This window comes from Rhynchophorus ferrugineus, unplaced genomic scaffold (assembly GCF_030347505.1).
Source record: "Rhynchophorus ferrugineus isolate W39M unplaced genomic scaffold, kcgeb_rfMv2 rfM1, whole genome shotgun sequence".
Taxonomy (NCBI): domain Eukaryota; kingdom Metazoa; phylum Arthropoda; class Insecta; order Coleoptera; family Curculionidae; genus Rhynchophorus; species Rhynchophorus ferrugineus.
In genome coordinates, this window is record NW_027472580.1 from 22929226 (window position 1) to 22942359 (window position 13134).

Here is a 13134-nt window from a genome sequence, read left to right on the forward strand (position 1 = left end):
TGAAAAAAAAGGTATCTTAACTCTCTTTGTATTATATTTTAAGATGATTGCGTGGTATTAATATTTGTTTTTTATGGGGACATTACTAGATAAATATGGAACTTAATATGATGACAGTAGAGGGTGGCCGTTGTACTTAGTCATTTTAGTGTTTCATTTTAATTATATATTTTGGACCATAATCACAGTAGCTAAACCAAACATGGCAATCCCAGTCGTATCTCAGGGTTTCTGTCGCCCGCAAAATCTAACTATCCTGAACCCGCGACATCAGCAAAAGTCCATTTGGTTCTAGCTAGTTATCCTGGAAAAAGAAAATTTTAACAAAATAAGTTGGTAGCGTCCTAAAGAACAGATTGTTTGTTTTTTAATATTTGGTATTAAATTAATAATTCCTAACAGAATTAAATTGCAGATAAAACTTATTTCGTACATTTTTTATATACTTTTACAAAATTATGGTCATTACAATTTGTTTTAAATTAAAAGTGGCCATTGAAATTAAGCGAAACATAAAATAAAAAATTATACAATTGAAATTGGCAGTTTATAAAGTTGCTACTTATTATACTTCCATAAATAGAAATGTTCGCTTAAATATAAATAAAATGTTATGATATGGTAAATGTAAAATGAAAATTAAAAAGAAGTAAACGATAACTGTAAAACTTTTACACACATTTAGTAAATTAATGAGAAGCTAATTAAATTAGAAGAGAAAATTGTGGTCTTATATGAAGTAAAATTACTCAATTAAAAATATTACTAATTTTAGAATCTGAAAATTTAAATAACTACGTATACAAATTATATTTAATAATTATGTTATACTTTAATTAAAAATTAAGAATGTCCATTTTAATAATTCAATAAAAAACAATAATTTTAATACTTCGTAACGTAACTGGCAAATTGCAGTCATAAAATTATAATATATTTTTGTTATATTTTAGATACTCAATTTCACCCCTACTATAGCTTATCTGGACTGGACCTACTGTTTAACGTGGACTTCGAACCACGGTCCTAGGAATTAAGCCTATCAACTGACGAGTGGCAAACTTGAAGATCATCTCAGAAGATATCCTGGTTATTGATATGACTTGGATCATTTTCCCTGTCGGATTTTGCACTCTTGCCTTAAGGAAAATCACAAACATAAATTTACGACCATGCCATAGCAGACGAACATGATTTGAACCCACGAATATCGCAACAGTAGGGTGTCGCCTTTATTACTGCACTAAACAAACCGACCTATACAACGTGGGGCAAAAGTACCACTACCATTTTGATTGCCTATAACTTTGCTCAAAGAAAAGATAAATAAGTTTGGTTTTCATAAAAGGTTTATTTGGTTTTTGGTTACAATTTTTTCCGTTATGATTAAAAAATTATATCAGCTAAATGGTGATCGCCATTCGCTATGCAAATTTCGGCTCCTTTCATTTCAAGTATTTTTCATGCAACATATGAAGCTGAATTTCTTCAATTTATTGACAAATATTGTCTTTAAGCTGTTGAATCGTTCGGGGCTTATTTACATAAACTTTTTTGTTAAAAACCCCATAAGCCTTCGTCCCCCAGTCTTCGTGAAAAACCGTCATTGAATTATTGAATTGCTGAACTAGCTTTGTATGCTGTGGCCCCATCTTGCTCAATTCATATGTCCTAAAACACCATACAGTTATATTTTAGTGGATAAAATGATGTTTTTTGAATTAATTGAGGATTATGGGTTCCCCAAAACCGATTGTTCTGTTTATTGACATTGCCACTGAGAAGAAAATGGGCTTCATCGCACATTATTAATTTAGACGAAAAATTTTCAATTTCACCAGACAACTTTAGGATAGCATTACTGTACTCAACTCCTTAATCAGAAACTCTCGCTAAAAATTTTTGAACTAATTGAATTTTGTACGGGAATATTTTCAAACCAATTTTCAAAATTCGTCTTAAACTACGAGCAGAAATGTGTAACTGGGAACCACGTCTCCGAATTGATGTTTTTGAAGACTGCAACACTATCGAGCACCAGAGCCACATTTTCAGCGTTACGAGAAGTCCGTCGTCTTCGAGAACGAGGCCTGTCTGCTAGGACAAGGAAGTAGAAAAAGTACAAAGGGCAGTCAACAATATCTACAAATGGACTAAAGATTGGAAAATTCAACTTAAGAACCCCAAATCTGTTCATGTTAATTTTGAATTGCGGCGAAATAATAAAAGCTTAATTATATCACTCAATGGATGCCCGATTCCTCAAGCAGAATCTGTTAAATACCTCGGCATCCATCTTGACGGTAGATTAAATTGGAAACATCATGTTAGGCAAAAATCAAAACGCATTAGAAACAAAATAAAACAACTATACTGGTTAGTCACAAGACATTCTCAACTTGATATTAAAGCAACGAGATTGATTCAAAAATCAATCAAAAACCCAATTTAGACCTATGGGGTGCAAATATGGGATTGCAGTAAATATTTAAATCAACTAGTCATCCAACGCTGCCAAAACAAAATTCTTCGATTAATTACCAAAGCCTATCGCTACGTAACCAACGAAGAACTGTACGTTTACCTTGAAATCAAGTGGATTTGAGAAGTTTTCCAAGATTTCACCTTAAAACACGAAAGAAGATTACTAAATCATACTATAGGATACATATAGATCTATTTATCTCGCACTCGTCTTGCTTGTAAACTAACCCAAAGACAAATTAAATATAGTAATAAATTAATTTATTATTATTTATTGTACTACTTTATAGCATATCTAATAAAAATGTTACCAATAAAAAATTAATGGTCTTCAAACTTTTTCCCCTCCACGCCGTTCTTTATCTTTGACATCAAAATCACCATAATAAACCGCTAAATCATTGATCAGTTTGTCATTATTGCACCTACTCAACCCTAGGTTCTATATCTTTTACGGTCGATTTAAACATGGTTTACGCTTCCTAATATAAAAAAATAGCTGAATTTATTCACTTGACTTGAACACTATTTGATCAAATAATAAAAAATAATTCTTTCTACGACATAGTACCAAAATTGACAACACTGTCCGTCTAAGGTTGAACATAGCAGAATTCTGATTTCAGACACCTGTACGCAGGAAATGCAGTTTTCCTTCCAATTACGAAGAAATTGTGTCTTTTGTCATCACATCCGACCACACTGGTTTCTGCTGTTATTTGTTCTGCTTTTACTCCTTGTTTAAGAGGTTCGTTTATTTGTTTACAGTACCTTCTCTGTTAAAAATAATAAGATAAACTTAGGATAGACTACAAATATTCTGATTTAGTTACACTAAATTGTCTGTTGTATTCTATTAATGCCAATTTCATGTACAATTTTACGCATCATATATATTTTAAGAAATAAGGAATATGTGAAAAAGAAAGGTATCTTAACTCTCTTTGTATTATATTTTAAGATGATTCGATAATTGATAATTTTTTTTCGAAATTCAGATCCTACTAGATCATCCTAACACACTAATGTCTTCGGAGAGGAGATCCCTCTTAATGTCCCCGCTGTCGCGCACCGTACACAGTGTGCTACATCATCACAGAATGTTAATTTTTGGCTACATTGGCAGCTGAATTCTATTTTTCCTCACTAACTACTTAACATATTTATCCCAAGAAACCTCTTCTGTTTCCCTAAATAAATACATGTTATGTAATTCAATTGTATTATCATATATAATTATCGATATTAATAAAATAATTACAATTTAAAAGTACGTTTAGAGGACATGGATTGTGTGAAAAGATCCAAGCGCAAAATAAATACCTATGTTGAATATAATTAAATATATTGATACTGTAGCGACCTTGGGCTATGTCGAATTTTACATCGTGGAATAACGGTCTACAAAATACCCAGAATTATAATCCCAGATGTTGAACACGTCAGCAACGCCAACTAGAACACGATAACGAATCTCTGGCAACCTCGAGACGTTTATCTGGGAGGTTATTGAAGGGTGCCTTCATTCATTGAGTAACCGACCATCGTTTGGTTTAGACGTGCCACCATCGACGGCCCAAGACTCGTCTCCAGGTGACACCGCTGCCATCTGTTTTATCTAATTTGTATTTACCACATTTTATTTCATATCGTCAATAAATAACGGTCACATAATGTAAACACTACTATATATGATGGCCATTCGGTTTCAAGCTCCCTGAACAGGGTTCATTATTAAAAGCTGAACAATAGAGTCTTTCAAAGAATGGCTAATACTTAACGTTTCCAGGAATATAAATTCAACCATCCCCTAATCGCCCATTCACTGTCATCCTTACCCTCTAACTGAATGGCTGCAAGATAACTTTAGTGTAGATCCCTTCTCGCGTTGGCATACCGGGAAATGAGCGTACGGCGCACGATAGAGGCCAAATTGTCAGTCTTCTCTCCTATCTCTAGTCTCCTATCACAAATGTTTGTATCCATACTGACCTTATGTAGTTCATTTCGTGTTTCACCAAGAACGAGGTATAGTGTTGTGGATCTCAGGAGGCCAACCATAACAAGCTTTTCGAAATCGGAACTATTTTTTTATATATAAATATATAATAAATACTAAAACATAATAAAAATAATAAATATAATATAATAAATATAATAATAAATAAAAAAATAATTTTTGCCCCTCTCTTCACGTTCCTTCCCTTCGTCGCCATGCCGTAACTCCGAATCGATTGAGAAGAGGCCACTGTCGTTACTGGACGACTGTCTGCGACTCCCCCAAATTAGGGCTATGCAAGGCTTTAAGAATTAACAGGAGAAAAAACAAAGAGGCTCTTTGAATTTCTACAAGAAATCGATTATCTTCATAGACCAAATGACCATTACCGCTTCGGCGTGAGTGCTAGTGTATAGTGTCTGGATAAAGTCTCTACTAGTACGTATTGGTTGTGTACATATTGGTTGTGAATAGCCGCCCCTATTAAATTTTTAATAATATATATTAAAGTCTCCTTTTACCAACTATGGGCTTATCTGGACTGGGCCTAAAATTTAACGTGGGCTCCGAACCACGGCCCTCAGTATTAAGTCTACCGACTGGCGAGTGACCAACTTTAGAAATCATCCCATCGGTCTTACCCAGCCTGGTTACTGGCGTGGCAGGCATCATTTCCCTTGTCGCATTTTACACTCTTGCCTATAACATTCACAAATTTTAAACAATCACTAACATAAATTTACGACCATGCCCCAGGTAGGAGTAGGAGGACCGTTCCATCACCTTTACCACTGCGCCACCAAGCCGGCTGTTATCGACTTTTATTATTTTAAGTTATTTAGTGAAGAAAATAGTTATTTTACTGAAGTTCATAAGTATTCTTTGATACAAGTTTTATTTTATTTTGTATTAAATTCGATTCTACCAATTGTCATAAAATATCTATAATTGTCGCATCGCATTGTAATAAATTGCTCATCAAAAAGAAACAATATCGTTAGGTAGAATTACTTCCTAACGAAATATGCACCTATAGGCAATAAAAAGGGCATATATAACTAAACTAAACTGAAATCTTGAATATCTCATATAAGTGCGCATACACTCAACTTGTTTCCATTTAAACGTTATTTTAGAACACGGTTTGTTTGGCATTCCCAAATCCAGAAAGCAATCCAGAAAGGTTCGGAGACAGCAAACGTGCTATCCTCTCTGATCTGCCGTTCTAGCAGACTTCCCATCTCCACCAAATGCTTATTTTACAAGATGTATATTCGGTCCGTACTCCTCTACGGATCTAAGGTCTACTTCAAGTATGTTACATCTGACTAGGTGAAACGGCTTCAAGATTTCCAAAATAAGCTCCGCAGAAGAATCTCCAAATTCATAGGGAAACTGACACTTCAGAAATCAAGCACTTCATATCTCAATCATTCCACAAACAACAAATCAGCTCAAGTTCTTCTGAAAACTCACTCGTTCGCGAGCTGGTCGACTTGCTGGGAGCTTAGCACCGCGTCACCGGTAACCTCCTACTTTGGTAAAGGCGACAGGACGGTCCATCATTTGTAATTGTCCTTAGGCAAAATTCCACCAGGAAAATGATCCGAGTCACGCCAGTAACCAGGCTGTGTAAAACCGGATGTCTTCTGGGATGATTTCTGAGTTGGTCACTCGCCAATCGGTAGGCTTAATACCGAGAACTGTGGTTCGGAGCCCATGTTAAATTGTAGGTTCAGTCCAGAAAAAAAAACCTTGTTGGTAAAAGGAGATTTCAAAATATATTTAAAAAACTACATCTCGTTCATTTTCTAAATTTTTCAAGCAAATTTGGATAGATAATGGCATACAAGGGCCTTTCATATTTAAGAATTACGTTAATATCTCCCACACAACATATTTCTTTCACTTCCTATTTGAGAATTTTAAAAATATTAAAGTTTCTAATGTTCCAATACAAGTTTTCTATTGCAGTGTATGATAGATAAAAAAACAATGTAAAATGAAAAGTGAATATTGGTAGAGATCATTCTAAATATAATTATATTAATTCTATTCATTCTCTGTTCTACGCATTTTCTCAGTCAAAAAGAGAGAGTTCCTGATTGTATAGTGTGTCAGTGGTAAAACTCATCATACCATCAAACAAAACCATGTTACTCCATTGTATTAAACCGGACATTCGAATTATTGTTTAACATTATTTAACAGTAAAGGAAATGTAATTACTATAAAATAATAAATGCTTTTTATATTTTCAGGGATAAAAATATTTATTTTAATTTTGATTTAGTATTTTTACATGATATTCAATCACAATTAAAAAATATTACACATATTTAAAAACTAAAAATTATATAAAATGTCATATAGAACACACGACGCCTAAATGTACTTATCCCAAAATATATATAATAAATAAAAGAAGAATATCTGTCCTTCAAAGTTAATTACAATTAAATATTATTACGTTAACAACTACAAACATTCGTTCTAGTGCTTTGGCCACGCCATTCTTTCACCAATACCTTTAGAATAGCATTGTTTACTACTACACACTTTATATAGTATATTTAAAATAATACTGAAATCAAGTCATTACGATGTTGAACGCATTGTCTCTCGTAATTTGTAAATTCGTTTTAAAATTAGACAATATATTTTCCTTCTTATTTTATTGTAGTTAAAAAGAGATACAACACTGTCTGATACTTTGGAACGTGTAACCTAACCAGTTACACAAATAGCCTGATTGTCAAACACCTGCATAATTCTTCAAAACGTTAGTGAGGATTATTAACTGTTATAAACCGGCACACGTTTTGGCACTTAGCTTGTTTTGATAAATTTTAATGTTTTGATAATTATAAATTAGATTATTTTTGTTTAATTATTTTATTACGTTTTCTTAATTTATTTTTATTTAGAGAGTTTCTGTCAAGCCAAATTGAACTAAAACTTAAAATTGATGCGGTAATAAAGAGTTCACTGTTTTACTGAACGGGCTATAGGTAATGCATAAAGAACTGTTATTTATTTGCTATATATATTCCGTAAATCGTCGAGAATACAGAAATCGTAAAGATAAAATTGAAACGTATACCGAATTACAGATGATGTGATGTAAGTCCAACATTTAAAATAAAAAATAAAACCTAAATAAAACGAATTGTTGAAAATTATATTATTGTCTTTTAAAGTGTTTCAATTCATATTAAAGTACTGCATTAACACTCTTACCAGTCATATCAAAATCACATTCTATGGTATTCAGTATAATTTTTGTAATGTAAGAGAGTTTTTTACTTAGTCTATGGGTTGGGGTAACGATAACTTATTAATAAGTATATATAAGTAACAAGAATTATAACAGTATAGCAGGTTCATCTTTTGGGCCTTTACAATACAAACAATATATAAGATACAGAATTTAACCTTTAAATTTTCAAATTCATTAGAAGAACTGTTTTCATAATGTATCACTCAGTTGGAAATTCTTTTGAGGTCTGTAAATATCAATTAGTCACTGAATTTCAGATTAGGGTTATATACTGGATGGCAAAGTAATTCTAAATGTAATTCGTTCAATTAAGCCATCGTTTTTATCGATAAGCACCAAATTTCATGACAATAAAATATTGATATATGTTTATTGTAGGTTATGATTACTACTTTGGTTTAGGAATTGTAGGAATGTTCGCCAGGTCGGTCGGTCGATCGAAATGTGTTGTGGCCGCCGATGCGATTGTTTGTCCAAACACTCACTACTATTTTTGGAAGGAATTTGCACGAGAACTAAAAACTCTGCTTGGATAAATACTTGTTTATTTCGTTATTAAATTGATACATGTGGACGACGGGAGAATTGACAGGATATTAGGTTAAGGTGAAAGAAGTACCGTAGACCTGTGGCAGTGGTATTATTACAAGGGGATGGAGAAAAGTTAAGAGAGCGAGACGTCGTCGTGATGGTGTTTTGTAGCCTAGAACCGCATTCCACCGGCGTTGCCAACCTTTGAACTTGTTGTTGGTGAATGCGTGGTGGCCTAAAGGGTCGTGGTGGTCGCCACAGAATATTAGCAAGTGGCTCCATCCGCAGACTATAACCGACTTACTGTCGCCTATGGACGTTGTGTCATGGAAACATGTGTAAAATTAAGATAAATAAAGTACTATCATGATTAAAAGACATTTTAAAGTATAAATATTTACAGTACCCTGTTTTTTTTTGTTAACTTGTGTTTGATTTTTAGAAAGTGTTTGGCATAAGTTTTCTTGTTCAGCCGTATCGATTTAATAAAATTACAAATAGATATGAGCAAGGGCAGAACAATTAATAATTGTTATTAATTAAAATGGCTGTATTGATTAGATCTAATGATAGCCAGGTACCAGTTCCAAGTTCAAAAAAGTCTTTCCAGCCAGGCGAGTAATGTAAGGTGAACGATCAGCAATGTTCACCAAGCTTTTCGCTTAGTTTATTAAATTATTGGATATAACTTCCCATCATCATCTGACTAGTTTCCATAAATTATCATGATAGACAGTAGACCCTTTTTTAGTGGATTCCCTGTTTTGGCGTTTAGATACTGGTCTTCCATCTACCAATTTTATGATTGGAATTCTCGACAAATAATACAATTATAAACAAAAAGTTTAGAGTCCAGTTGTGGTGTTAAACAGCAAAACTTAAAATTCTAGAGCTGGTCACTAAAATCGAAAATGCCACATTTGTAACAATAATATATCTATAAATTGACTTGTGATATTATATGTTGGAATTCGTACAATGTTATGCACCTCTCGACTGTTTCTTTTAAAAAAGATCTATAAAGTTTGTTTAAAATTACTACATTTATTTAACAAAATATGGGACAAGTAAACAATAAAACTCCAGATATATAATGCCATACTACTTAAAATTCAATCTTTTGTAAAAGTGTATTAATAACGTGCATTAAAAGAAAGGGGTTATTTACACACAGTGTGGTTTTAAATATAATTTATTTAACTCTATTTCATTCTACTCCATTTATATCGTGATATATCTTACAAATTTTCTCAGTTAAAAAGGTATGTACAAAGAGAGAGTCCCTAACAGTAAGAGGTCCTTAGGATAACGAAATTTGACATAAAGGCACATTGAACGTCGCTTGTCGTACACTGATACGATTCACATTAAAATGACCGCAGTAGATTTTGCCAGTTATTTAAGGTCTCTTCAACAGATTATCATCCATTCCGTTAAACGTTCTAATCTAAACACTTGAGTACTAAACTTACAAATAGTTTTAGATCTACCGATATTCTTTACATTTTTTTCTTTAAATCTAGGCCTTGGACTGTATGACTTGAACACGCCACAAGTAAACTGATGGTGTCGAAAAGTGTAAGATTGAAAAACACTTCGGATATGTTCCGTCTGCTGCAACAGCAGCTGGTTTGTGTTTTAACATTAAATAATCACATTTTACAAGAGAGAAAAACAACTTAACTAAAAATAAACTTATCTAAAATAAAGATAGATGAGGTATTGCCATGATTAAAATACATTTTAACGTATAAATATGTACAATACCCTGGCTTTATAAAACATTTTTAATTTTTTTTGTGTTAACTGTGTTTTGTTTTTTGAGAAAGTTTGTCGTAATTTTTTTTGTTCGAATATTGAAATAAACATAATGGGTATATGTATATGTGTAACAGGGCTCTATGCACTATCTAGAACCATTATCTAGCACTATCACAAAGAGGCTGGACGTTCAGAACTTTGATTCCTGGCCGGCCTTGGACCCTGCGCCCTCATACTAGGGCTTCAGTCTCTTGAATCCCGCCCCATCTTGGCCTAAAATAATATATTTATCATTTATTAAATACTATAAATATATTTATTACATTTATGATTATCTAACATCCACCTTACTTAAATGTACACATGATATACTTAATATTATTCAATTTAATTAGAATTAGGCTTGACAGTTTAAACAAATATTGTGATTAATATAATATAATCTACTTGTGGTATAGTGCCATATCCAGTCTCTGTGACAAAAGAAACAAACAAGCAAAAAATAATGCTTTTTTCTTTCTGACAGATAAGCTAATGGTATAACATATGTATATGCAAATGTATACTTTGTACAATACAAAAATCAAAACTAAAAACTAAAGCACAAAGAAATACAACAAGGGTTTTACAACAACAAACATATTTATTATTAAGGAATATTCGACATTATTGCCCAAATCGTACATACCTAATTTAAGTTCTTCATACAGCGTTGGATTAACTTCTTGTGTAGCAGGGACGTGAAGCTGTTCATTTTTCCAGCCCTGACCTCCGGAAGTACTCGAAACAGAAATTCCTCCATTGGCTGATCCATTTAATGAACTAGTTGTACTATCCTGACCGTTTGGTATCTATAACATGTCTGTTTAGAGCCAGGTTTCTTGTTAAAATTGAACGACAACTTACTTGAACATGATCCATATTAACTTCTCGCAGATAACTGGGATTTTCAAAGGCAATGCCACCAGATCCTTTTACTCCTAACATTTTCTTGGTTCGCACGAACCATACAGCAGCAGCGACAAGAGCTACTACTACCGCTAGAGCAAGTACTACGGCAACTGCAACACCAACCCGATTGCTTTCTTGACTCTGACTAGCTGCGGGTGTTATGTATAGTGATTTTTCACCCATGGTGAATTTGATTGGATCGGCTAAAGTTGAAGTACCCTTACTATTGCCAGCTTTTACTACAGCTTCATAAGTAGTGCCATCTAAAAACAAATCAGTATATACAGTATGGATCATTTATTAGCTACCATTTGATAATAGATACCTTCTAGGTCGGTGATTTTCAATTTGTTATCGGGTGTATCATCCTTCTGACTAGGTCTGTTTGAGGAATCAACAGGTCTCCAAAATACTCGGTACATTTCAACTGTACTGGGGTTCTTTAGCGGTGGGTCCCACATGAGGTAAACGGAATGGGCATCAATAAATTCGACCCTGATATTTTGTGGTGGGCCTGGTAACTTATCTCTGTAAATGACAAATAATTTATTTCATAAGCAATATGCTTTCCGTGTTTTAGTTTGGAAATTCATTAAGCATTATGCTGATGTTATCCCCCCTGATATACTTCCCACCTAATCCCCACCAAACTTAGAATTGAAGTATGAAGTTTTTAATTTGGATCTTATTATTGACGTCATCCAGATCTTATTTCAATTATATTTTGCATTTAGGATGTTCAATAAAAATCATTTTTATCAAGGCAAGGCATCAGGGCATCTTTTCTAAATTACTTATGGCATTTTAAAAACTATAAATGGCATACATCAACTAGGTTCACCAAAGTTTTAGTAACCGCATATATTAAAAATAGTTTACAATTAAGTATCATATGTAATGACTGCAACATTTCCCGGCATCTTTGAAATACGCACATATAGCAGTTATTGTCAAAAAAGGAGTAAAATCATCTCCATCTGACTACCGGCCCATCAGCCTTCTCAGTGTAATTTCGAAGCTTGCCGTGGGGCAATACTCTACGCCCTCAACCCCTTCAACGGAAACAACATAATTCAAAACAAACTTCAAAGGAAAACAACATAATTCCAGACGAACAATTTGGCTTTCACGTTTACCATTCATCTGGCCATTAGGCCACCCACACACATCAATCACGCTCTTGCCCAACGTAAAAAGCTCGGAGCAGTCATCCTGGACCTAACGCTTTCGACAAGGTCTGGCACGACGGTTTGGCCTACCAGAAGACCTAACCTAACCTCTTATCTATCAGACAGATTTTCCAGGTTAAGATTAGGAAAACACTTTCCACTTGAAAACTAATCGACGGTGGTGTATCTCGAGGTTTTTCCGTTGGCCTCAGCCTTATTTAACTCCTTTATTTCAGATCTGATGAGAAAAAAGCACATTGGCGTCGCGTCTTACGCTGACGACACTGTTTGCTTCACGGATTCCAGGCTTGAGGGTACCATTCAAGGATATCTACAGAAGCAGCTCGATCATACGGTCAAGTGGTTCAGATTATGGTGGTTGCAAATCAACCCCCTGAAAATACAGGCCATAATTTCCTATAAAAACTGACCATTCGACCGACGGTTCGTTTGGCATTCCCAAATCCAGGAATGAACCTGCTATCTTCTCTGATCTGCCCTCTTAGCAGACTTCATATCTCCATCAAATGCTTATTTTACAAGATGTTAATTCGGTCCTTACTCCTCTAAGGATCTAATGTCTACTCCAAATTTGTTATACCCAATCAGGTGAAACTGAAAATTCATAGAGGAACTTCAGAAATCAAGCACTTCATATCTCAATCCTTCCACAATCAACAACTCCGCTCAAGTTCTTCTGAAAACGAGCTTGTTCGCGAGCTGGTCGACATGCTGGGAGCTTAGCACCGCGTTTGCGAATCTATAGTTAGTTTCACAATCTGTTCTTTCGCTGGGTCCTCGTGCCCAATATTATTAATAATACCCGGTTAGCGGGTGCCATATCCCCAAATTTAATGCAATAGCAGTAGTGACCCACAGGGGTGAACTATGAGATGGTTTCGGTTTAGTGTATTGGTAAGCCCAGAGGCAGTAGCACATAACCCGGTCGAACTTGTCAC

At 34.2% G+C, this 13134-nt stretch overlaps 1 protein-coding gene across 5 annotated transcripts in view; it reads right to left on the reverse strand.

Annotated features, from left to right (window-relative positions):
- Positions 1–9470: 9470 nt before the first annotated feature.
- Positions 9471–13134, reverse strand: part of LOC143206505 (Ig-like and fibronectin type-III domain-containing protein 1) — a 444726-nt gene continuing 441062 nt past the window's right edge. For all 5 annotated transcript variants that reach the window (XM_076419075.1, XM_076419079.1, XM_076419078.1 and 2 more), the window contains 4 exons: positions 11332–11534; positions 10962–11269; positions 10744–10906; positions 9471–10328 (listed from right to left, as the gene is read on the reverse strand). In XM_076419075.1, the coding sequence (XP_076275190.1) occupies positions 10291–10328; positions 10744–10906; positions 10962–11269; positions 11332–11534 (712 nt within the window). In that variant the 3' untranslated portion in view covers positions 9471–10290. The remainder of the gene's footprint in view (positions 10329–10743; positions 10907–10961; positions 11270–11331; positions 11535–13134) is intronic.